Below are 22807 nucleotides of genomic sequence, written 5' to 3' on the forward strand. Positions count from 1 at the left end.
CCGCAGACATCAACATCTCAGGTCCTGGGTTTTGAAGATTGAGCCTTTGGGACCTGGAGAGCTAAGTGACCTGCCCAAGGTCACACAGCTTATTAGTGGCAAAGCTGGAACTCTAATTCACCTCCTAGTTCCTAGTTCAGTGTGCTTTGATTTTAGGCTAGCTCTTTGTTAAGGACCTAGCTTATTAGCACCTGGGTGGCACAGAGAGAAATGAATGAGGCCTCAATGAGGAAGCTGGAGAAATACATCACTTTGGAGAAGTGTGAAGAGCCCCATGAGCTTGGGACTCTAGCCCCTTCCCACTGAGTATGCTGGTGAAATGTTTCTCCAGGGTAGCCAGAGACCACCATTGGGAGCCTGGCATCCGCTCTGGTCACTTCAAGCCCAGTCATTGTGCCCAAGGAGACTGTGGGTCTGGAGCCAAATTGGCAACTCCAGATCAGAGCAATCAACGCTGTGACTCTTTTCCATTCATTGCCCTCAGCCAATATCTGAACAGGTTGCAAAAGACCGAGGCATGTCTATTCCTGCAGGGACTCTTGTCATCCTGGGGCCCTGCCAGGCATTGTGTTAGGAGACCACGATCCCACAGATCCAGAAACCCGGGACTGGAGGCCCCTGTTGTTGACTCTGGGCTGCCCCAGCCTCTGGGGTCCTGCCTGCGGGGCGTTGGCTGGTGTGAGCACAGGGTTGGGAAGAGCAAAAGGAGGCTGGAAATTCAAGACAGTTGGGCTGCGATTATCAGTCTTAGTAAAGTATTTGAAGAGGAAATGGGCCGAAGTGAATTATTAAAGTAAATAATACTTTTGGTTATAGTAGAAGCTCATGAACTTGGACCTCACTGATTTGGAATTCAGGATAGTTGCGCTTGGCTGTGGTGAGATTCACCTTTGCACTGTCTGTGAACACCGCCCAATGAATAGATAATAGCACCCACGTGACTCAGAGCGGGGAAGAAGGTGCATGCATGTGACTTTATTGTGATGACAAGTTTTGACCGGAAGCAGGTCAGCTCTGTTCACCTTGACAAACATTTTATTGCCAAACGTTTATTGGGGACCTTAGCACAGGTGCTGTGCTAAGTGCTAAATTAACAAACATTAATTTTTGAACCCTTATAAGGAGGATTCCTTATGAGGTTAAGAATGATCATTCTTCCCATTTTAAAGACAGGGAAACTGAGGCTGGCATCGAAAAACCACCAGGATTCACACCAGGGGAGTCTGGTTCTAGGGTTTATGCTTTTAACTGCCAGGTTTTATGTATTAGGACAAGGGGGATAGGATAGGAAAAAAAAGAAAGGATGGGGTGTGACCCCTACTCCCTCCAGATGCTTTGGATCTAGTTGGGAGAGGTAAACACGGGGCCTGGCTCAAAAAGTGGATTCATTAGTTAAGCAATGGTGAGGACATGGAGTGAACTGCTTGAGAGCAGAAGTGGGTTTGAATCTCCCTGCATCCCCCACCCTAGACATCGAATGGCCAAGAGAACCACAGAAACTGAGGGTGGGAGAGGTCACTCATCAGGACATCAGTTGAAGAGACTGGCCCAGGAGAGGGGAAGGGATGCGACCGAGGCTGCGGGGGTTTCTGGTCCAAAGCTCCCTCTGCACGGTGTTCTCGTGGGCTGCTTGGAAGCAGATATGCTGAGAAACATGCAGGTAGAGCCATTAACTGGGCCTTGATTTTCCCTGGGCCCCTGGTTCTCATCCCCACCTTTGGGGACTTGCCTTCACCTTCCTGTTCCCCCTTAGACTACCCCTTTCCTTCTCCCCAGCACTGAAAGAAGGCCTTCAAGGCCTTGTGATGGGTGAACCAAGCAGTGAGGTGAGGACCATGCTTGACACTCTTCCTCTCAGCCTCTCCTTGCCATCCTCTGCCTTTGGAGTCTGCCCTCTTCTGTCCCCACCAGGGCAGGGCCAGAGGCCTGGGGACACTCCTTGCATGTGTTTGTTAAATGAACAAGCACTCCACCACACTGCCAAGGCCCACCAACAGCCACCCAGAACGGTGCAGCTCAGGCCCCAGCACACTTCCTCCAGACTCACAGATGGGAGAGCCAAAAGGGCCTTTAAGTTCATTGCCTCCCCCTCCACCCCCGCCCCCACCCCCCAAGGCCTTCATTTTACTGATGAGAATAGTGAGGACCTGGAAGGAGCAGCTATTTGTCCAGGGACACCCAGGCCCATAGAAACAGAGGTGGGGTGAGAACACAGGACTTCTGCGTTTCAGTTCAGTCCCTGCTCTGAAATGTACGGGCCTGTGGCTTTTGGGAAACCCTGTTCAGCTTGTAGCCTGTTAGGGCCAGCGTTATGAAAAGCTAGCCAGAGCTTGTTTGCCTGACACTGTTGCAGCCCTCGCCAAAGGCAAACCACCCGTCATTTCTGATGGGTGCCCTTGGCACCGAATCCACCAAAGCGAAGAGAAGTAGAAGGAGGGCCAGGCGGGGGCTGGTGCTTGCTCCTGCTGGGAACCTGGGCGTATTGACCTTGTCAGCTTGTCCGGCCCAGATACCATCTTGTTCCTGCTTGGCACGGGTTTATCGAGCCCATGTGTTCCTCCCTGGCAAAGACTTCGGAGGGAAAGGAAGTGGGACTGTCCCCAGGCATTGGGGAAGGCACCCGCTCCCCACCCTGATCCGGCTCGAGCCCCTCTCTCCACCCCCAGCGATGCCTCTCGGCCAACACGGAGCAGAATTCAAATTTCTGCTGCAGGATGGCGCGCATACACTTGGGATCCTGCCATTGTTCTGTTTTGGTTTGGGGGCTACGGGAGTCAGGCTTTGGACTGGGAGTTGGTGTTTAACATGCTCATATGACGCCTTACAGGTGTCAGGGACTGTTCTAAGCACTTTGCAAATATTGGCTCAGGTCATCCACCCAACACCGTTTCCAGACCAGGAAACTGAGGCAGAGAGAGAACTTGCTTAAGGCCACACAGCGAGCGATCGCAGAGCCAAGATTCAGATTCTAGATCCAGAGTCCATACTCCCGTCTGGGATTCCGGGCGGCCTTTCTGCTGGGACGACCAGATTTTTGACGTTTTGGCAAAAAACTTAACCAGCCCAGATCGGTTTCCTCATCTATAAATGGAGATAATAGTAAGCCCGCATGAACTCCCCAAACGGTAGCTTTGGGAAGTGTGAAGGGCTCTACAGAAGGGCTGGTTCTTACCTGACCGCATTCCCAGCCTTCCCAGCGGGGGCTGACTCATCCCCTAGCTTGTTTGTCCTCCACAGGTTAGCAGGCTCCAGCTGCAAAGGCACGAGGGAACAGTGATTACCCAGGAAGAGTGCTGGACCCCTGTGCCCATTGGGACCTTCTCGCATTCAACCCCCAACCACACATACTCTCTAGTTGTTACATATATGATATTCCTTTTATCGTGGTATTTATATGATTTTTCTTGCTATCGATGTGCTTGTTTATTGAGCAGCTCTCCTTGGCGAAGGATGACAAAAGCCACAAAGAGGAAGCCAGCTGCAGCCCCCAAAGCTCTGCTCCCCCAGAGTCGGTGGCTCCTTTGCCCTCCCCCCCCCCCCGAGAATTACAGCATGCCCAGTCTTAAGCATGAGTTAACTTTCAGCTGAAATTCTGGCCTGGGTTCAGAAGATGCCTGATTCTACCCCCAAGGTTAAGGCTGGGGAAACCCTCTGAGGGACAGGCAGGGGCCGTGCTTGCCAAAGCGCACCTGGAGAGGCCCCTAAAGGGCCTCCCTCTGCTCTTTCTCAACCCCATTCTCTCTCTCTTCTCTATTACCTATTCCCTACACCAGAAAACACATTTTCTAGGGGGTACTTAAACTTTACTTTAGAATTTTACATTCCCTGCTGCTCCTAAGTACTTAATTTCTCCCTCCCCCCCTCCACCAATTGAAGCAGGGAAAGGGGGAAAGGTTATGATGGTGAAAATTGGCATAATTTGAGCTCAGAAAAATGTCACGAGGTTTCTCACCCAGTGTTTGGACAGTGCTGTGTTCTTAAGAATGGATAAAGAATTAATTTTGACCAACCACAGCAGCTGAAACCTGGTGGCCACCTCATGTGGCCAAGGAAAATGAGTAATGCTCAATTCAGTACAAGGAGGCGGCAAGAAAGTTAAATGATGGCCCTTTTGTGCACCATACTTTTCGAGGGCTTTCTTTCACAAACAGGATTTAACTTGACCCTCACAAAGGCTCTACAAGGCAGGATTTGCCCATTTGACAAATGGGCATCCGATGTCTGATGAGGGAAGCAGGAAGTTGTAGAGAACAGGAGAAGCGGAGCCCCGTGGGGCTGGCATATTTCTCCTACTCTTCCCGGCTAGGTATCTGGGTACCGAATCTCTGGCTGTGCTGGATTGAGCACATAGGTCTGGCCAGTGTTCGTTTTGGGTGCTCATCTTAAGCCTGGCTCTGTCTTCATCCTGATTTTCCCGTTGCTTCATTTTCCTTCCTTATTTTTTATGTATGTTTACCTGCCAACGAACTGTAAGCACATTCCTACACTGGTTCAGATCCTTTTGGAAGAAGATGGGTTATAAACGCACACAGTCCTGCCCAGGATATCGTTGTTAATTATTTCATAAGGTCTCCCGTGGAGGAGATATTCTCACATTAGGCGAGAGTTCCTTTAGTAACCTAGACACACCCTATTTCCTGAGGGATAGAGTGAGGATGCGGGTCTCTGGGGCCTCCGAGGAACCTTGCAGCTCTGATGGCCTGAGTTTGCTTCCATCTCCAACCTTATTAAGTCACACAGCTCACCTGGAGATAAAGTAAGACCTAGAACTCTGGTTTTTCTAGCATAGCCCTGTGGGTCTCACCCTGAGCAGAGGAGCAAAACCCAGAATCTAGAAGCATCCCTCTTTCCCCACCGAGCTGACCACACCATACAGCATCAAGAAGGAAATAAGTTAAAATTTCAATGAAATAAAGTCCGTATAACATCATAGGGAATATTAAGAGTACAGGGAAACCGCATGTATTTGTCTCCCTCTTCCACCTGGGACGTAGCCAAGAACTGAGTGGAAAATAAAACCATATTGAACCAAAAGAAGTCACAGAACACATGCTAGAACATTCATTCTCTGGGGCCCATGTCACTGGGGGGCCTATTGGCTTGTTTTACGCACAACTCGAACTTACATAATTTTCTGGTTTCCAACCTGCATGGGACCAGCTGGAGCAAATGAGAGCACAGTGTGGAAGAAGGCTAATGAAAACTCAGTTTTGCGTCAGTTCTTGCCATGTTTGGGGGTTCAGGGGGGCAGCACTGGCGGATGAGGGACACTGTGAGGGCCAGGGTTTCTCTGACTTTGTTATGCAAACGTCTTCAGATGGTTTAAGCAATTCCCCTGAAGGGACCTGAACGTTTTGCAGTGACAGCGAGGCTTGAAGGGTGTCTTGCTTAATCTGAGTACAGAGATGGCAGCCAGAGGCACCTGCAGGTGACGCTGGAAATGAGGTGGCAAGAAACAGGGGTGGGGGATGGGGCAGGTGCCTCGAGGAAAAGCTCTCACCATAAAATGGTTAGTGTGGAATACAGGATGGGAAAAAAGTGCCTTTATCATAACAGAATCCTAAACACATAGGGTTTTTCTCAATGTGTGTATATTACTTTCAAAATTAAGAAACGCGAAGTTTTCTTTTCTGAAATGAAAGGAAATGCCGGACCCAAGAGGACCATGGAGTTGGGATAGTGACCCTGTGAGAACTGGCCAAGCTGCAGTCTTCCACCACCAGGGAAGAAAGGCAGTCGTGGGGTTGGCCTGGCTTCCAGAGTGAGGTCACTTGCCACAGTCTCCTGCCCCCCCAACTCCCATCAAGCTCAGCCCTCGTCTGTCCCGGGAGAATAGACCCACACCCAACCTGGGTATCCTGATGGCTCACGAAGCCCTTCGTGGGGGGCTCCTCTCATTCCTTCCAGGGCCTGGGATCCAACCCAGACTCTTTCCTCCTGCCTTGACTGACTTCCTAGCTGGTCAGCCAGGCTCCTGACCCCTATTGGTGCCTGCTTGGTGGGAGCCAGGTGACAGGCCCACACGTCCAGCATCATGCCTCGCCCTGACCCTGCTTGCTTCCTTGGAACACGGGCTGTGTGCTGTGCCCCCAAAGACTTCTCAGGTTCTGTGTCCAGCGTGGCCTCTGGACTTGACAAGACTGTCACAGTCCTCCCCTTGAGGTCTTCCCAGCCGTGACCCTGAGCCACAGCTGCGACCATGTGCACCGCCACCTTCCCCAGCCCTGCCCTCCGTGCTGGTTATCCTTACTGCCCACCGTGTTTCATGCTTTCGAGGCCCTCGGGTTTTCAGAACCAAGATCAAAACCCCAGCGAAGGGATGAGCTGAAATGACCACTGATTTCAGTTAAGGAGTATGGCCCCACCCTCACTTGCACTTCACAATAACTCGTCATGAGACCCTGAGCTTTGGCCTCGGAGGCTGTAGCCAAATTCTGAAAAGACATGGGTCATACCTCTGAACGTATCTTGGAGTGAGTGACTCAGGGTGGTTGGATTCACAGAGCTGTGGCCGGTAGCTACTGCCCTCTTTGTAGGGCTTTTGAAATTGCAGCTCTAGATTCGGATAATTTATCATCTTGGTGCTGCCTGAAACATTGCCTGTTTCCTTCCTTCCTTCCTTCCTTCCTTCCTTCCTTCCTTCCTTCCTTCCTTCCCCCCTCGCTCCTTCCCTCCCTCCTTCCTCCCTCCCTCCCTCCTTCCTCCCTCCCTCACTCCTACTTCCTTCCTTCCTTCCTTCCTTCCTTCCTTCCTTCCTTCCTTCCTTCCCCCCTCGCTCCTTCCTTCCTCCTTCCTCCCTCTTCCTTCCTTCCTTCCTTCCTTCCTTCCTTCCTTCCTTCCTTCCCCCTTCCTTCCTTCTTCCTTCCTCCTTCCTTCTTCCTTCCTTCTTCCTTCCTTCCTTCCTTCCTTCCTTCCTTCCTTCCTTCCTTCCCCCCTCGCTCCTTCCTTCCTCCTTCCTCCCTCTTCCTTCCTTCCTTCCTTCCTTCCTTCCTTCCTTCCTTCCTTCCTTCCCCCTTCCTTCCTTCTTCCTTCCTCCTTCCTTCCTTCCTTCCTTCCTTCCTTCCTTCCTTCCTTCCTCTCTCCTTCCCTCCCTCCTTCCTCCCTCCCTCCCTCCCTCCTTCCTTCCTCCTTCCTCCCTCCCTCACTCTTCCTTCCTTCCTTCCTTCCTTCCTTCCTTCCTTCCTTCCTTCCCCCTTCCTTCCTTCCTCTCTTTCTTCCTTCTTCCTTCCTTCCTTCCTTCCTTCCTTCCTTCCTTCCTTCCTCCCTCCCTCCCTCCCTCCTTCCTCCTTCTTCTTCCTTCCTTCCTTCTTTCCTTCCTCCTTCCTTCCTTCCTTCCTTCCTTCCTTCCTTCCTTCCTCTCTTTCTTCCCTTCCTTCCTTCCTTCCTTCCTTCCTCCCTCCCTCCCTCCCTCCTTCCTCCTTCTTCTTCCTTCCTTCCTTCTTTCCTTCCTCCTTCCTTCCTCCATCCTTCCTTCCTCCTTCCTTCCTTCCTTGTATTCATCTATCTATCCATCCATTCATCTCTCATCTACCTATCTGAGAAGGACCACCTGTAATTATTTCTGCTCTCCTTCCATGGGTAAAAAAAAAAAAATATATATATATATATATATATATATATATATATATTTCATACAACAAACCGTTTCTGTTTCTCAATGACTTCCTCCTTCCATCTACATTTTATTTTATTTTTTTTACTTTTGGATGGGGGTCATTAACTTTTTTGAAACTCTGTTAAGCTCTCTGGGCTATCTTCCCAGAAGAAGGAACACGCTCACATCCTCACACAATTTTGCATACTGAGCAGCTGGGGGCTGTGAATTCTCTGAACGCCCATCCGCACCCCCTAGACACCCTGGTAGGACCCCTGCTAATGTAAGAACTTTCCTATGGAAACAACCCATGGCCCAGTAGCAGCACCTGGCAGTGTGGGCATGCTCTCAAGGGCCCCCCGTATTTGGACGCCTCTGTCTGGCATGCTGGGCCCCAACTCCTTCCCATCTTATCTTCCTCATGGAGCTCCCACGGCTCTGGCCAGTCTGGCTGGCCTTCGTCCTTCCCCAGGGCTGTCACCTCGCCTTTGTCCCACTTCTTCCCCACCTGCTTATCTCCATCTAACCCATGGCTCAAGTACGTGATGGCTTCCTCGGAGGGCTCAGAGAGTTCCCGGAGGGTGGGGAGCTTGAGCAGAGAGGGGAGAGGCCCAGTTTCACAGGCACAGAAACACTGCCATGTACTGAAACATGAGCTCCTAGCACCGCGGAAGTCCCGAGCTGGCAGGAAGGAGTGGGGGGACAGAGAATGACGTGCCAGACTTGATTTTTCCCTCCTGCCCAATTGGAGACTGAGGAAGTTGGTCGTGGGGAAACATCCTGCCCCCAGAATGAGAAACCGCTGGGTTCTCGCCCCAGTCTTGGCATTGACTGTGTAACTCTGGACAGGTCACAGGTCACTTCAACAATGCAGCCTCAGTTTCCTTATCTTTAAATGATGGTGGGGGGATGCTGGCAGCACTGTGGTGAACTTGACACTCTTGAACATTGCAGGTGTCAGCCCAAATGTGCAACTGTTCTGGAAAATGCAATATAGCACTATTCTGTGAGGAACCATAAAAGTCTTCATACCCCTCTCATCCTTCTTTCCTGAGAGTCCAATGGAAGGCAGAAGCCCGCAGCAGGGGCAGGTGTGCACCAGGGTGGGCACGCCCACATCGTCCATAAGATGGAAAAGTCCGAGTGTCCGAGAGTAGGGACGGTCGCCTGCCCACTGGTGCGGCCCCTCCTTGGCGTTCCGTGCAGCTGTTAAACGTGGTTGACGTGCAGCGCGTGCTTAATGCAAATGCAATCCAGCAGCTGGCAAACCTCCTCCTTCTCCCCCCACCCGCCACACACCTGCATGACCTTCCTCGGTGACAGTGACTCGTCACAGTGCTGACTCAGCAAGGCCACACCACCCAGTTGCCAGCCCCCAGCCACCACTGCTTCTGCCACATCGGCGTGCATCCCCCGGGAGGCTGAACATGAAGCCTGGGGGTTCAGATTCTAACTGGGGGGGCCTGAGGTGGGACACGGGAATCTGCACTGTAACCGTCAGCCCAGAGACTCTAGCGGAGGTTCGGAAGTCCACATCGTGAGAGGCGTCACCGTGCCTCGGCCACGGCACCCCGAACTCCCACACAGCACACACCCCGGGCTGTGGCAACTTTCCTCCTCGGCCACGAAGCTCCAAGTCTTTGGCAAAGACTCCAGAATTGATTTGTCCTGGAACCGGCGAGCCTGCTGACCGTGCTGGGCAGATGGCCATTTAGCGTCCCCTTCAAGATGCGCCGAAAGGTACCTGCAGCTTCAGTCGAGGGCCTGGTCGGAGGCGTTAGCCCTGGTCTTACCTCTGTCTCACTCCGGTTTCTCCTACTGCACTCGAAACCCCAAAACCCTCTCAGCGACGTAATGCAGTGCCCCAGGATTAAAAGTGAGTCTTAGGAGTGGTCAGCGTGACCCGAGTTCAAATCCTGACTCTCTGAGCTGCCCTTCTGTGAAAGGGAAATAATCACGTACTGACTTCATAGTCTGTTGTTGAGGATTGAACCAAATAACACGATGCAAAGCTCTCAGCACAATGCTTGCGGTTACTGTAATTATGATTATTTTCCTGTCCTCGGGGGTTAACAGTGAGGCTTTTCTTTGATGAGGTCCTTGTAGAAGGCCAGGCCCTTGTTTTGATCTTCACAGTGGCCATTCAGTCCTGCCCTGTTCTCCCGTCCACCCTATAAGCCTAACCTTGACCCATGGAAAATGCCAGCTTCGAGGAGAAGGTCCCGGGCACCCTTACGTTACGGGTTTGTCTGGCCCTGGGCAAGGGCTGTGGGCTGTCCTGGCCATAGCCAGTAGCCCCTGGCAGTGGCATGCTGACCCGCACTAGGGGTGAGGCCACCCTCTGCCTGAGCACGCTGGAGCCGGTTAGAGCAGCTGCTTTGTGGGTGGGTGTCAGGGCCTGTTCACTGCTTCCTCCAACAGAGATACTGCTGGTGCACGCCCCTTCCCCATCAACAGTCAGCCACCCAGCTTTGGAGCCCACCCTTCCACTCACCGGTCCCCTTGCACAGTACACCCCCCCACAGCCCCGTACACACCCACACACACGCCTGTGTGCACACACACACAGCCCTGCCCTCATCTTCCCCATCCCCATCATCACGCTTCCTCCTCCTGGCAGACACTGGAGAAGGGACACATGGACCCCTAGCGAGTATTTGTTACACCCAAAGGGTACCAACGGCCTGGTTGGGTAATGGGGCCCTCACACATTTGAGGGGATCCCGTAGGGACAGGCCGTCATTCACCACATTCACCACAGGGAACTTGAGTCAAGGCCAGCGTTTGCGGCAAGCACAGCCCGCCCTCAGCTCAGCTCCCCAGGCTGTCTGGCCCCACAGCCTCCTGTCTTAGGGGTGTCGCTTCATGTCAGGGGAGTTACTTGTGTGTCTAGGTTGAAGTTCTTAGTTGTGTTTTGTTTTTTTAGTTTTCTGAGTATAAATACCTCCTTTAAAAAGTTATCCCTAGAAGTTCAGAGTTTTGCTTCATAGCTACTCTATAGGGGATGGGGCTGGCGGGGCAGGGAGAGCGCCGGGAGCACTGAGCCAGGAGGCAGGGGGCTGCCGGGCAAGTCACCCCCGCCAGCACCCCCATCTCCTCGCTGTGCATGGGAGCTATAATCCCTGCTGTCCTGGTCTCTCAGGGTAGGGATCAATGAGAGGAGGAGGCTGCTGGAGGCCACCAAGTGCTTCCGCTGAGGTCCTTGCTGAGAGACGGTGATGGGCTCGCCCACCTGACTTCTTGGCAGATGGTCGTCTGGTCGTTGCCTTTCCCTACTAGAAGGTCAGCTCCATGAGGACGGGGAGATATAGATGTGTTCACTGCTTTATAGCCAAAGACTGGAGTAGCGGGGGGTCAGGACAGGCTGTCACCACAGACCTGGGAGAGGAAGGGAAGAGGGGAGGAAGGGAAGGAGGGGGACAAGGAAGGAAAGAAGGAGGGCAAAGAGGAAAGGAGGAAAGGAAGGAAGAGAGGGAGGAAGGGAGGGAGGACGGTGGAGGAACCTGCCTGCCCTGGCTGGTAGTATTCCCCCCCTTTTCCACCGCTGCCCCTTGGCCAGGTCCTAGCTGAGCCCTCTTCCTCCCCTAGGCTCCCAGCTCTGAGGCGACAGTCCCAGTCACCCAGAGCCCTGGCCAGGGTGAGCCCAAGATCTTGGCACTTTCCCCTCCTCCTACTGTGGGTGCCTGACCACGTCACCCAATACAATCTTTGGAGAAGGGCGAGGCCCTGGCAGCCCTGGGGCCCTCAGGCTGTGAGCAGCGGTGGGCTGGGACCCTGTCTCCTGTAGGGGCAGCCAGACTGTGAGCCCTTCCCTGAGCCCCAGCCAGGTGGGGTGCTTTCCCCTCACTTCCCCAGAGAGCACTTCTGGCACCCTGTGCTCAGCCAGCACCACCCCTCCGAGGGCCCGGGGTCAGGACAAGCTCTGGCTGGTCTCTGAGCACACCTGAGAAGTGGGAGGCAGCTCCAAGTATGTGGGCCCCACTGGGCCCCACTCTCACCTTCCAGCTCCCACAGGAGGGGGCAGCCAAAGGCTAGCCGGCCGCAGAGCTCTGCTTCTCTGGATCACCTCTGTGTGCTTGATGGAGCGAAGGAGTTTGGTCAAGGAGTCTGGCAAACCGCCAGTAGGTTCTGGATGACTGGGTCTGCCCCCCTACCCACCCCCAAAACATGGCGGCAGAAATGTGTGTGTGGCTTTGACAACCAATGGATTTGGGTAACCTTTGTGACCATAGGAAGGGCTGTTAACGCAGAGCTTGGATTCAATGGGTGGCTCCTTCTCTGTTCTTGATGCTCAACAGCTATGAATTGGTATTCACATCAGCATTTTAATACATTTCAGTGAAATCTGGTCTGCGGATCAAAGTGATAGAGCCTCTGATTACAGTAAAGTCCCTTGTGATACTAGGACAAACAGGGAGCTCAGGAGAGCGAGGGCCTGGCTTGTCCTCACAACAGGGAAGCCGCAGGGCCACGTAAGCAGAGGCTGGTGTGGCCCCAAGTGCCACCTCTTCCTCTTGCTCCAGCCGAATGGGTTGAGTTTTCTCTTAATTTTCCTCACAATTTAATTAAACATTTGTGGAGCACTTAAGAAACACAAAGTGGGGTGTGAGATGAAACCTGTGTTGACTCTAGGGAGAGAAAGCGAGGGGGGGAGGGGCACCCTAACCCACTCTGAGGCTACAGATGGTCTCCTGTCTAGTATGGTGTGATTATGAGTGACCTGCTCCCCACTGTTTCAGGAATTTTCTCTAATCAGGAAGAATTTCAGGTACATTCTTTCAAATATATTTCATATATATTTCATATATATTCATATATTCATATTCTCTTAAAAATGTATATCCCTATATAGAGAGAAAGAAATGTATGTCCATATATATATAGGAAGGAAACTAGAGTTTTTCTTCTTTGATTTCAAACGTCTCCATTCCGCCACTCACTTACTTTTTTGATCTGGGTCTCAGTTTCCTCATCCACAAAGTGGGAATAAAAATCCCTTCTTGGTCTGCTCTCCAGGGTTGTTGTGAAGACCAAGGAGGGAAACAGGTTTAAGAAAGCCACAGAAAGGTAAAGCACGGCACGTGCAGAAGTCGACATCATCGGAGGTCGGGCCGCGGCCTGGTGCGCTGCAGGCACAGGGCTGCTGGGGTGGAAACAACCCCTCCATAAGATCAGCCCTGACTTGGTGCTGGTTCTCGCCGAAGTAACTGCTTTCTCTGGACAAGCCCCAGTTTCCATGCTTGCGTGGCAGGGTGTACTGTGGGGGTGGTGGCCAGTCACAGCCCTGAGCATGCAAAGTCTTCACAAACTGACTTGTCTAAAACAAGTCAGCAGGATGGACAACAGAAGCAAAACCTTCTCGAAGCCATCCAAAGTATAGCACAGCCGGGATTCTCTTCTTGTCCATTTATCGGCACTTGCAAGTTCTTGGAGGATAAAGGCCAACCCAACTGCAGGGCACCAGACCTGGGAAAGCTCTGGGTCATCCTCTCGTCTCATCCATTGTCCCCACTTCCAGAGGATGAAGCGGAGGATCTGGGAGGGCAGGTGACATCCCCGCCGGCACACAGCCCAGCAGTGACAGAGGCAGGACTAGGTGCATTCTACTTGTTTCCCAGATCTGGGGTTCTCTCTACAAACCTTTGTCCCCCACATATTTGGCAGGGGCCTACCACATACCAGGTACACGCTGTGGAAAGGACACCCGGGGTCCCTGCCCACAAGCAGCCTCTATTCTAGTGGGAGGAACAGTCAAAAAATAAGCCAGTAGGTAAGCAGTTAAATAAAGGTTTGCAGGTGGCCTGAGTGCTTCGAGCAAGGGTCTGAAATAGATGATGGTGGGGGAGGTTTCTAATTTATCTGTGGTGGTCAAGGAAGGCTTGTCTGAGGAGGTCATGTTTCTGCAAGACCTGACATAGAGGGAGAGCGCGTCAGGCCAAGGAATCCACACGTACAAAGTCCCACAACAGGAAGGAAAAGGAACTTTACCAGCGGATGGGGGCGGGAGGCAGGGCTGAGCTTAGAGAGAGGCACAGGGATTTTGCTGAGCCTCATGGGCCATGGGGAACAGTTTGGATTGCATTTTAAGTGCCCCGTGACACAACCAGATGTCCATTTTAAGAAGATTACCCAGGCAGCCCTGTGGCACTGGGCTGAGGGAGCAGGACAGGAGTGGGAGCAGGAGGACCAGTGAGCAGGTCCCTGCAGAGGTCAGGGTGAGAGGGATGGTGGCCCAGCCGAGGGCAGTGGTGGAGGAGGTGGCAGGAAGAGAGTGGACTGGAGATCTATTTTGGAGATAAACTTGCAGAGGGATGGATTGGCAGGGGTGGGGTGCAGAGCAGGCAGGAGAGGGAGGCCACAAGGGTGGCTCTGAGTTTCTGGCCTGAGTAATAGTCAAGCCCAGTGCTGTGCAAATTGTCTGGGGAAGACTTGCTCCAGAGCTTTTCATCCACATTGCCTCCCCCCCCATGTCAGCCTCCTCCTGGCTAATAATAGCCTTCTGGTTGGGCAGGAGTCTTCAGCCTGACTGTTCAGCAGTTGGGGAAACTGAGGCACACATCAGCATAGCAAACTGCTCCTAAGAGAACCAGCTGTAGGAGCTGGACAAAAAGCCAGAGATGAGCCCCAGAAGCCACTTTTGGGCACCAGAGTCCATGTCCAGTTTTACCATTCATCAAGCCCTGTGACCTTGAACAAGTGGTAAGACTCTCTGAGCCCATTTCCTCATCAAGAACGTGAGGAAATAAGAGGATCTATCTCATGGTGTGGTTGCAGGGATGAAGTGGGCGGGGTAGACCCTCAAGAGATATTAGATATTAGCTACTACTATTTCTGGAGAGTATGGTTCTTCTCGTATCCACCTCTCTGTACGTGTGCACACAGTCTGTATGTGTGCACGCTCGTTCAGAAGCCATCTGCGTGCCTACATCACAGCTAACGACCAGGCACCACGAAAGTTTCAAGTTAAGACGGTAGTGGGTTTGCTCACTGGGTTTCTGTTTAGCCTTCTGAGCCGTGCTGGGTGGTTGAAGGAGGAGCTTTCATCCTCCCTGGAACAAGAGTGAGTTGTGGGGTTTGGAAGCAGATGTGAAAAGCAAGGCGTCTGTAAGCCAGCCTGTTTCCAAGAGCTCTGACTGACCTGACCCAGGAAGAGGGGTGGGGGTGAGGAAGAGGGGGGTGAGCCAGAGGGAGGGGGCCAAAGAGGGCCTAGGAAGGACCCACATCCCAAAAGGAAATGCACAATAACAGCTCTAGAGTCTGGTGGGCCCAGAGCCCCTTCTGTGGGTGGCTTTGCTAGCCTCCCCAGTCCCCTTCCCCCACCCCAGCCCTCCGAGACTCCTTTATGTTCCTGTTCCCAGGAGGCACCTGGCACAGGGACTGAGAACAAGGAGGCACGGCTGGAGGGGCTGGAGGGTGAGGCTCCCCACTTTTTGCCCAGAGCCCTTCCGAAGGGTGTGCCCCAACTGGGCACACACAGACAGTGATTAAGGGGGAGGGAGGAGGGAGGAATGACATTGACTGTCCACTGCGGGACCCAGCCGGTGGGCTGGCCACTGGCCAGCCCTCCCCCCAGGCTCTTGGCTGCAGTATCCTTGGCCCTGGCACCACCCACTGGCCTACTCAGACACTCCTTCAGGTCGGGGCTGGAGCCCCGCTAGGAGGGGCCGCCTGGGGGCAGGCTGGGCTAGGCACCGCAGCTCTCCCCCACCCCTCCTGGCATCCTCCCTCCACCACCCCTCTGCCCACATCCAGCTCCAGCTGGGTTTGAGAGAGGTGCTCCAGTTCTCCCTCCCTCCCTTCCTCCAAAGCAGGCCCTGCCCTGTACTCTCTCTTTCAGCCTGAAGCTGCATCCATGAACTAGTTCCACCACAAAGACCCCAACCTGATGCTGTATTCACTGGGAGAACCTTCTCCACTTGGCCAGCTGCCCCCTCCCCAAGCCTCACTCCTTCACCTGACATGCCCTCCTGCTCAAAGCAGCACAAACGTCCAGACCCGCCCGGCCCACCTCCTGCAGCCCTTACCCCATCAGCCCTGTCTTCCTGACTGCTCTTGGCTCCTTGTCTGCTCTGCAGAGCTGGCACCCTGTTCCTTACGGACCCCGCCCAGGGCTGCAAGTACCCTGTCCCACACTGACCAACCCCCTGTGCTTTATCTCCCCACAAGACATGAGGCTCTGAGGGTGGCACCCCACTGCACCCACCCCACCCCACCTCCACCCAGGCCATTGAGGTAAACCCCTTATGGGTGCACGAGAAGCCCTTCTGGATTGATACCGATTCCATCCAGGTCAGGTGCTGGCACTTTCACCTACTGGGTCTGGGAGTGGAGTATGGAGTTACACATGATTGGATATTTAATTAGTGACTTTGTGGACAAAGGGATTTGACTTTTCGTTCTCTGGCTTGGGTGTTCCGGGAATACGTGGTATTTGATAAAAAGCTATGGAGTCATCCAATCTTGGAAACTGTCCACCTGCCCTGATTAAGTGCTTCCCCTTCTGAACTTCTTTGATTCTCTGATGTTGCACCCCCTCCCCACCCTACTCCACGCTTCCCTGGCTCTGAGACTCTCTGGCCCCCCATGCTGCCATCCATGACCCTCCCACCATAGCAAGGAGGGCCTGACAAACTCATTGCTGCCCTCACCCATGGGTATTTACAGTTTTAGAACCACAGAGAGAGACCCTTCCTGCCTTCCTGAAACAATGTTGCCTGCCTGGCACAGGCGTTCTGCAGGGCGTACCCCACAAAGGAATGAATCACTAATACTGGAATTTCAAGGCAGGGGGCACCTGTTGGAGGTGGTATTTTAGTCTGAACTATATTCCTGGGGTTCTTGACCTTCATGGACATGTGGGATTTACCTTTGGCTTTGGGGTGCTTTACAGCTAGTGGCCTGTCCCTGAAAGAGTGGCAGAGGCCACAGAGGGCCAGAACTCTGATTGGTCTCCTTTGTTGTGTGCTGATTCTCCATGGCACAGGGGGCCACTGATCACCAGGTTAGAAGAGCTCCCCTTGGCTCCTCCCCCCATTTCCGAGGAGAGCCAGCCTAAACACCAAGGGGTGAATGAAGATTTCCCCCCAGGTGAAGGACCTTTCCAGGGGAAAGAGGGAGGACTGGGGCAGGAGCCTCCCCAGCTGGCAGTTTTCAAAAAGGGTGTAGCGTGTGGCTTTAAGGAACAGCTTGAGAGAGGGTGCTGTGGCCACACCTCTCTGTGATCGTGGTTGGCCCACCCCAAATGTGGACTGTTGGATCCCTGGATGGCATTTCTGAGTCAGTCTTCGAATGGAGACAAAGCAGTGGAGAGCCTGTATGACATGTTTGCCGTGGGGGCGGCCTGGCAGTGGGTGCCCCCATCTCAGGCCTCCCCACTCCAGGTGGGCCAAGCCCAGCTGGACACGCCCGTGGAGGGAGGTGCAGTTCAGTGCTTACTTCCCGCACTTTCCTCTTTTTTATTTGCCACTTGAATGCTCGCGGTGCAGTGTTTGATTTGGGGAAGTTACACTCAAGACCCTTTGAGAAGAAAACATAATTCTAGTCATTTCATTGGACTCAGGTTTCAGGCAAATGGAAATAAAATTGCCTCTAAAAATAAAAGACACGCCGAACTGAGTACAACAATAATAATAAAAAGCTGCCCTGATTTGAGATAAGTGGTAAGGCATTTTGTGAAATATTAGAGGGGAAAATAAATAAACGAGGAGCCCCGTGAGCCGGGGGGAGGGGGAATCCTCCCGCACCCTCGCTTTCTTTTCTGTTTTACGTTTACGAAAGAGCTTGATTTGCGTATTATACAGTGAAGCCCAGAGCACCGCTGGTGAAGTTGGTCGCTGCCCCGCGCTTAGCAGTACAGGTGGACTACAGGGGCGGCCTGCCAAATACTTTGGTTGGAGGGAGGGGTGGGAGTGCTCTCGCAAAACCACTCCTGGAATGGCTTAACTCGCCCAGCACGAATCAATGACAACCTCCCGCCGGCTGCGGCAGGCTCCCCTGAGCAGCGCTGCCGCGTGGATCCCCAGCCCGGGACCCTGGCGGCGCTCAGGACACGGCCCGGGCACGAGCGCGGCGCCCCCAGGGCGGCCAGGTGGGTGTGCGGCGGCCCGGGCGGCTGGGAGCGGGGCCCGAGATGGGGGCAGCGGGGCGGCGGACAGGGGTAGGGAAGGGACACCTTCCGGGCGCTGCGGGGACCCCCTGGGACCGGGCGTGCGCTCCAACCGGCCCGAGGGGAGTGGCGGCGACAGCAGCAATTTCAAACACGCGCCGGGCCGGACCGAGGGTGCCGGGGACACCGGGGCTGGGACCCCCGGGCTGACGGCGGGGGCGCGCGGCCGTGTCCCTCCGGGGCGAACGCAGGAGGGAGTCTGGAACTTTGTAGGGCAACTCTCCTGGCTTGCTCCGTGCCCCGCCGCCCCCGCGGGCAGCCTTCGGTGGCGGGGAGGGGACAGCGAGGTGCGAGCTGCCGCTCCGGAAGGGAGTGGCGGACAGACACGGATCGTTTAAATGCCTTCCCTCCAAAAAAGCTCGGGTTTCCCCAGTGTCAGATGCAAAACTTGGGGGGAAAACAAAAGCCATGACAACTCGGGGCCGAAGTCGAGGTCCGGACAGGGGCGGAAATTAAAGGGGAGACTGGCAGAAGTCGCTGGGTGAGCTGGAGGGAGTCGCGTCGCGATCGCCGGGCTCCAACCGCTGGCCGAGTGGGGTGGGCGGGGGACCCTTCCGGGCGCTCTGACCTGCGCGGGGTGGGCGGGACGACTCCCTCCGGCTGTGGAGTCCAGCGGGGGTCTTGGAGCCCCCGGGGCGGCCGGGGGGCCTCGGAGAGGGGCAGGGAGCGGCTGTGTGCGCCCCCACCCCTGCTGGCACCCGGGGCAGCGTCGCCCTGCCGAGTGCCTGGTTCCCTGCGGCGGACCCGACGGCCGGCTACGGGGCTGGCCTGGGAAGCACTCTGCAAAGAACCCCGCGCCCAGCGCCCCGAGTGCGGGTGCAGTTTTCCGCGTGCTTGTGGTGGGGGCTCCGGGGTGCGTCCGGTTCGGTTGCCCGCCTGAGTTCCTGGTTTCTGTTGTCCTGGCTGTGGGCAGGTGGGCAGGGGACGACTGCACTATTTCTTTGAATCCCTGGCGTTGGGCTGCACAGGGAGCAGCCCCATTCCCAGGATTCATTGGCAGACTGTTGGCATATCCCTTCCAATCCCTCTAAATGCAGAATTTTGAAAATGTAAAGGAAGTGGTTGAAACAATCAGGCAGTTTTCTCCAGATTCCATAGAAGGTTTTGTGGGAAGGGAGGGAAAGGCCCTGTCAGGTTCAAGTTTAAGTTCCATTCCTTCACCCAGTGATGTCCTGGGGGATTAGAAGGGTCAGGAACCTCCTCTGGATAGATCTCCAGGAAAGGAAAGTAACCTGGCTGCGGCCTCTGCCTTTAAGACCCAACCTGGGCTGAAAGGCAGAAGAAAGGCACCCTCCCCAAAACAGCCGGGGTCAGCCAGTGCTCTGTCTCTTGGGGCTGGTGTCTGTTACTCTTTCCTAAATTCTCCCAAACTACCACACTAAGGGCAGGTGTCTTCATCATCTGCATTTGACAGGTGAGAAGGGACTGAGGCCCAGGGGGCCCGCTGAGTCCAGTGCTCCCTACCCGGAACCATGGGACACCAGTGCTACCCCAGCCTGGGTTCCAGAACTTGATGAAATTGGTAGATTTGGATACCACCAAGCACCTCTGAGACCTTGGGGAGATGCAGACAGGACTCAGGCCTGAGCCCGCAACTTGGGGCATCCACACAGAGAGATGAGGCTTGCACAGAATAGTGAAGCTGGGTAGCAAGTGGGCTGTCCTCGACAGACTGCCAGGAGAGCCCCTTTGGAATCTGAGCACAGGCATTTTGGCAGCTGGAGAGGTCAAGAAGGGATTCTGATCAGAAATGGTATTAGGGCGGGACCTTGAAAGAAGAAGATCAAAAGAGCAAAGGCCTGGAGGTCCCACAGAGCTCAAAGCCTATCCTGCCGTGTCAGTGCTGGGAGTAAACCAGAGAGGGTGCAGGGTGGGGAGGGAGGGGATGAGACAGTCAGAGACTAGGTGCTAGACTGTGCTTGGCACATGTTATCCTGTAACCCACATCACTCATCAGATACGAACCCCTAGCCCCATTTTGCAGATGAGGAAACTGAGGCTTAATGGGGGTAAGTCCAGCTTATCAGTGATAGAGTCAAGAATCAAAGCTGCCCATTACATCTCACATCGTTTAGAATCTTATACTCCGGTAGGGAGGCAGGAATCCCCCGATATAATTATAGCACATCACAAAATAGTATGTAAGTGTTACAGTAGTAACTGTTTTGAACCTTAGTTTCTTTCCACTCAATCAGTCATTTATTCAACAACTACTGTATTGTCTAATGTGTGATTCCAGGCACCATGCTAAGTGCTAAGTGCTAAGGACTTCAGAAGGTGAAGTCCGACCTGGTCCCTGGGCTCTGTCAGTGGGAATAGCAGTAATACATCCTTCAGAGGGGATTGAGCAGATTATTTATTTATTTTGATTGAGTGCATTTAGCGAGACGCTACATGGGAGAAGGAGAAGCGGCGGGAGGCCTGGGTGAAGAGGGGGATGGGCAGTTGGAAGGATGAAAGGTCCCCATGCTGCAGTCACAAGGACTCCTCCCTGGCTCAGGAGGGCGCTGTGGAGTGCCCCCAGTAACCAGGTAGCTTTTCGAACCCCTGCAGCTCCAATGATCAGTTTACGGTTGTGGGTTCTGAGATGAGCTTTTAGTTTTGGCCCATCCCGGCTGAGATGACCAGAGCCCTGTGCAGCCTCCAGGAGGACTAGCCCCTCTCTGGAGCAGGGCCAGCTGGGCTGGGAACTGCCCCCAGAGCACCACTGTCCTGATGCATCAGTCGCTTCTCTGTGGCCGCCGTGGCGCTTTCCACACACACAGGGTGGGAGCCGAGGCTCCCAGCCCTCATCCGACCATCGGGGAGGCTCATCCATGTTCCCAGGACTTGGTAGGAAAACCAGCACTAGAACGCACGTCTCTTGGCTCTCCGTAATTCTCGGAGCAGCCCACACTAGGCTGCCAGGGCATTTCAGGGCTCAATGGCAAAGACCATGTCCCACCTGCTTGTACCCCCACTTCAGGACCATTTCCTGATGCTCCTGTCCATCTCCATTCTAGCTGACCTGACATATCTGTCCTAATAAAATGGTGGCAGATGAATCTTTGAGACAGAGCAGCCATAAATATTCCCGGACATTTGGCTGTTAACTCTCCTTCCATCTTGAATGGTGTAATAGGTGTAAGATCACTGCCTCTAAAATTAACTATGGCTTTTGTGAGGAAGGTGAACTGATAAATCTTGCCTTGAAGCTAAGCCCATCTGAGAGACGTGCTGGGGTCTTCCTTCTTTGGAACGGACACCGACACTTCCAGGAGGACAGTTCTTTCTTCTTCCTTCTCCCCGTCCCCCCCCCCTTTTCTAAAACTCTCCTGTGTTTGGGGGTCACAAGATCGTACAGCATTCGGTTTGATGTCAAATAAAGGCCTTTCTCCTGATACTGAGACTATCAGCCTGGGCAGCGCGGTGAGCACCCGACTGGCCGTCCCGTGCGTGCCGCAACTACACAGGTGTATAATCGCATGGGGGTGTTTGTTTGCTCAGCCCTTGCTCAGCCGTGCGGCCCTACAGGTTGGGCCAGGGAGAGAGCTGTTCGGTTTATTTTCCTTTGGCTGGGAACTGCAGAGATGAATAGAGGGAGGGGAATCTGGGGCTGAGAGATTGTTGCCAAGAGCAATTTGGAGTCTCCTTCATATTAGTCAGAGATAGTGTTTTTCCTTTCTGAAGCTGCCCGCCTCATAGTAACTTCCACGAAGGATTTTTTTCCCGTCTTGTGTGTGTGTGTGTGTGTGTGTGTGTGTGTGTGTGTGTGTGTGTGTTTGTCTGTGCACGTGTGCACACATGCTTGTTAGTTTTCGTTTAGATTTTTAACTTGCTGGACTTCTCATGACTTAGCACAAAAAAAAAATAGCTTGGGGAATGGGGTGATGAAACGGGTCCTCTATACAATACATTCTGCACGTCATTGCTTAATAAATTTGAATAGTGATAGACCCCGAGGTATCATGATGGAACGAGATGAGTAATTCCTTTGAAGGGAGAGTTTATCTTCAGTGGATGACTTTGAAAATTGCCACATAATTTAACTTTCCCTCTGCACATCTTGAGCCTGTGTTTAGAAAAAGAGGAATGTGGGCTGTCTTCTGTCGAACTCCCTTTTGTTCCATTGAGAGGCCCCCTCCGTCGGTGCCTTGCCTGGAAGAGGACCAGTTCACCCTGCCCCCTTCCCTCTCATCGTCGCCCCTGCGTCCCCTCCACCATGCAGGAGGCCATCTAGGGAGAGGAAAGCTTCCCCTGCAGGGTAAGAGCTCTTCCCAGCGGTGGCCGAGCTCACATCCGCATGGAGGACAGAATAGGAAAGCTGGCACGGCCAAAGCCTGCCCCTCCTCGGGCAGCCACCTGGGGCAGGACGTTCTATATCGGCAGAGAAGTGAGTTCATCCTCTGAACAAATCGAGTGGAGCAACACCGGGACTCCAAACTGGAAAAATTGCCTAATAATACAGTACACGATCTCGGTCGGCTTTTTCAAATTAGATACAAACCAGAAGCAAATGTACACGTGACCCTCCCAAATGATATCATAGAACCGAACTTGGCACACTCCTAATCCCAGGGCTCCTGCTTTTTTGGCTATGGATTCCAGCTGACAATTCTGTTAAGCTGTTTCTGGAGCTAACAGGTTGGCCCATTAGTCTTTGTGAAGTTACGGGTAAAGGCCACTGGCGAGGGGACAGTGACCCCAGCTTTTGGGGACGCCTGCCTTCCCTAAGCCTTGGGGAAGTCTAGCAGAGGATGTATCTATTAAGCAGAACCTAGATACCGGGAAATTTTCTAGGTTTTTAAAAATAACAGCTTTATTGAGATATAACTAACGTGCCATACATACAATTCACTCATTTAAAGCTGTACAATTCAATGGCTTTTAGTATATTCACATACGTGCACCCATCACCACACTCGGTTTTAGAACATTTTCGTCCTACTAGACGGAACTCGGTACCCATTTTGCAGTCTCTCCCCCATTTCATCTCAACTCCCCATGTTCTAGGTCACCAGTCAGCTCCTTCCTGTCTCTAGACAGATTTGCCTCCTCTGGGCATTTCC

The 22807-nt window shown here is 53.5% G+C and overlaps 1 protein-coding gene across 3 annotated transcripts in view; it reads left to right on the plus strand.

The window, feature by feature from the left end:
* ZBTB7C (zinc finger and BTB domain containing 7C) overlaps positions 1 to 22807 on the plus strand; it is a 343127-nt gene that overhangs the window by 217736 nt on the left and 102584 nt on the right. Inside the window, exon 1 of one of the 3 annotated variants that reach the window (XM_045790029.2) lies at positions 17569 to 17681. The exons of 1 other annotated variant lie outside the window; for it this stretch is intronic. Coding sequence is in view for 1 of the 2 variants with exons in the window: in XM_045790027.2 (XP_045645983.2) it covers positions 18098 to 18240 (143 nt within the window). In the remaining variant the exon portion in view is untranslated. Of the gene's footprint in view, positions 1 to 17568; positions 17682 to 17873; positions 18241 to 22807 lie in introns of those variants that run through there. One more of the 3 variants, XM_045790027.2, reaches the window with a different exon arrangement.

This window comes from Ursus americanus, chromosome 19 (assembly GCF_024610735.1).
Source record: "Ursus americanus isolate L20-20 chromosome 19, mUrsAme1.1.p, whole genome shotgun sequence".
Taxonomy (NCBI): domain Eukaryota; kingdom Metazoa; phylum Chordata; class Mammalia; order Carnivora; family Ursidae; genus Ursus; species Ursus americanus.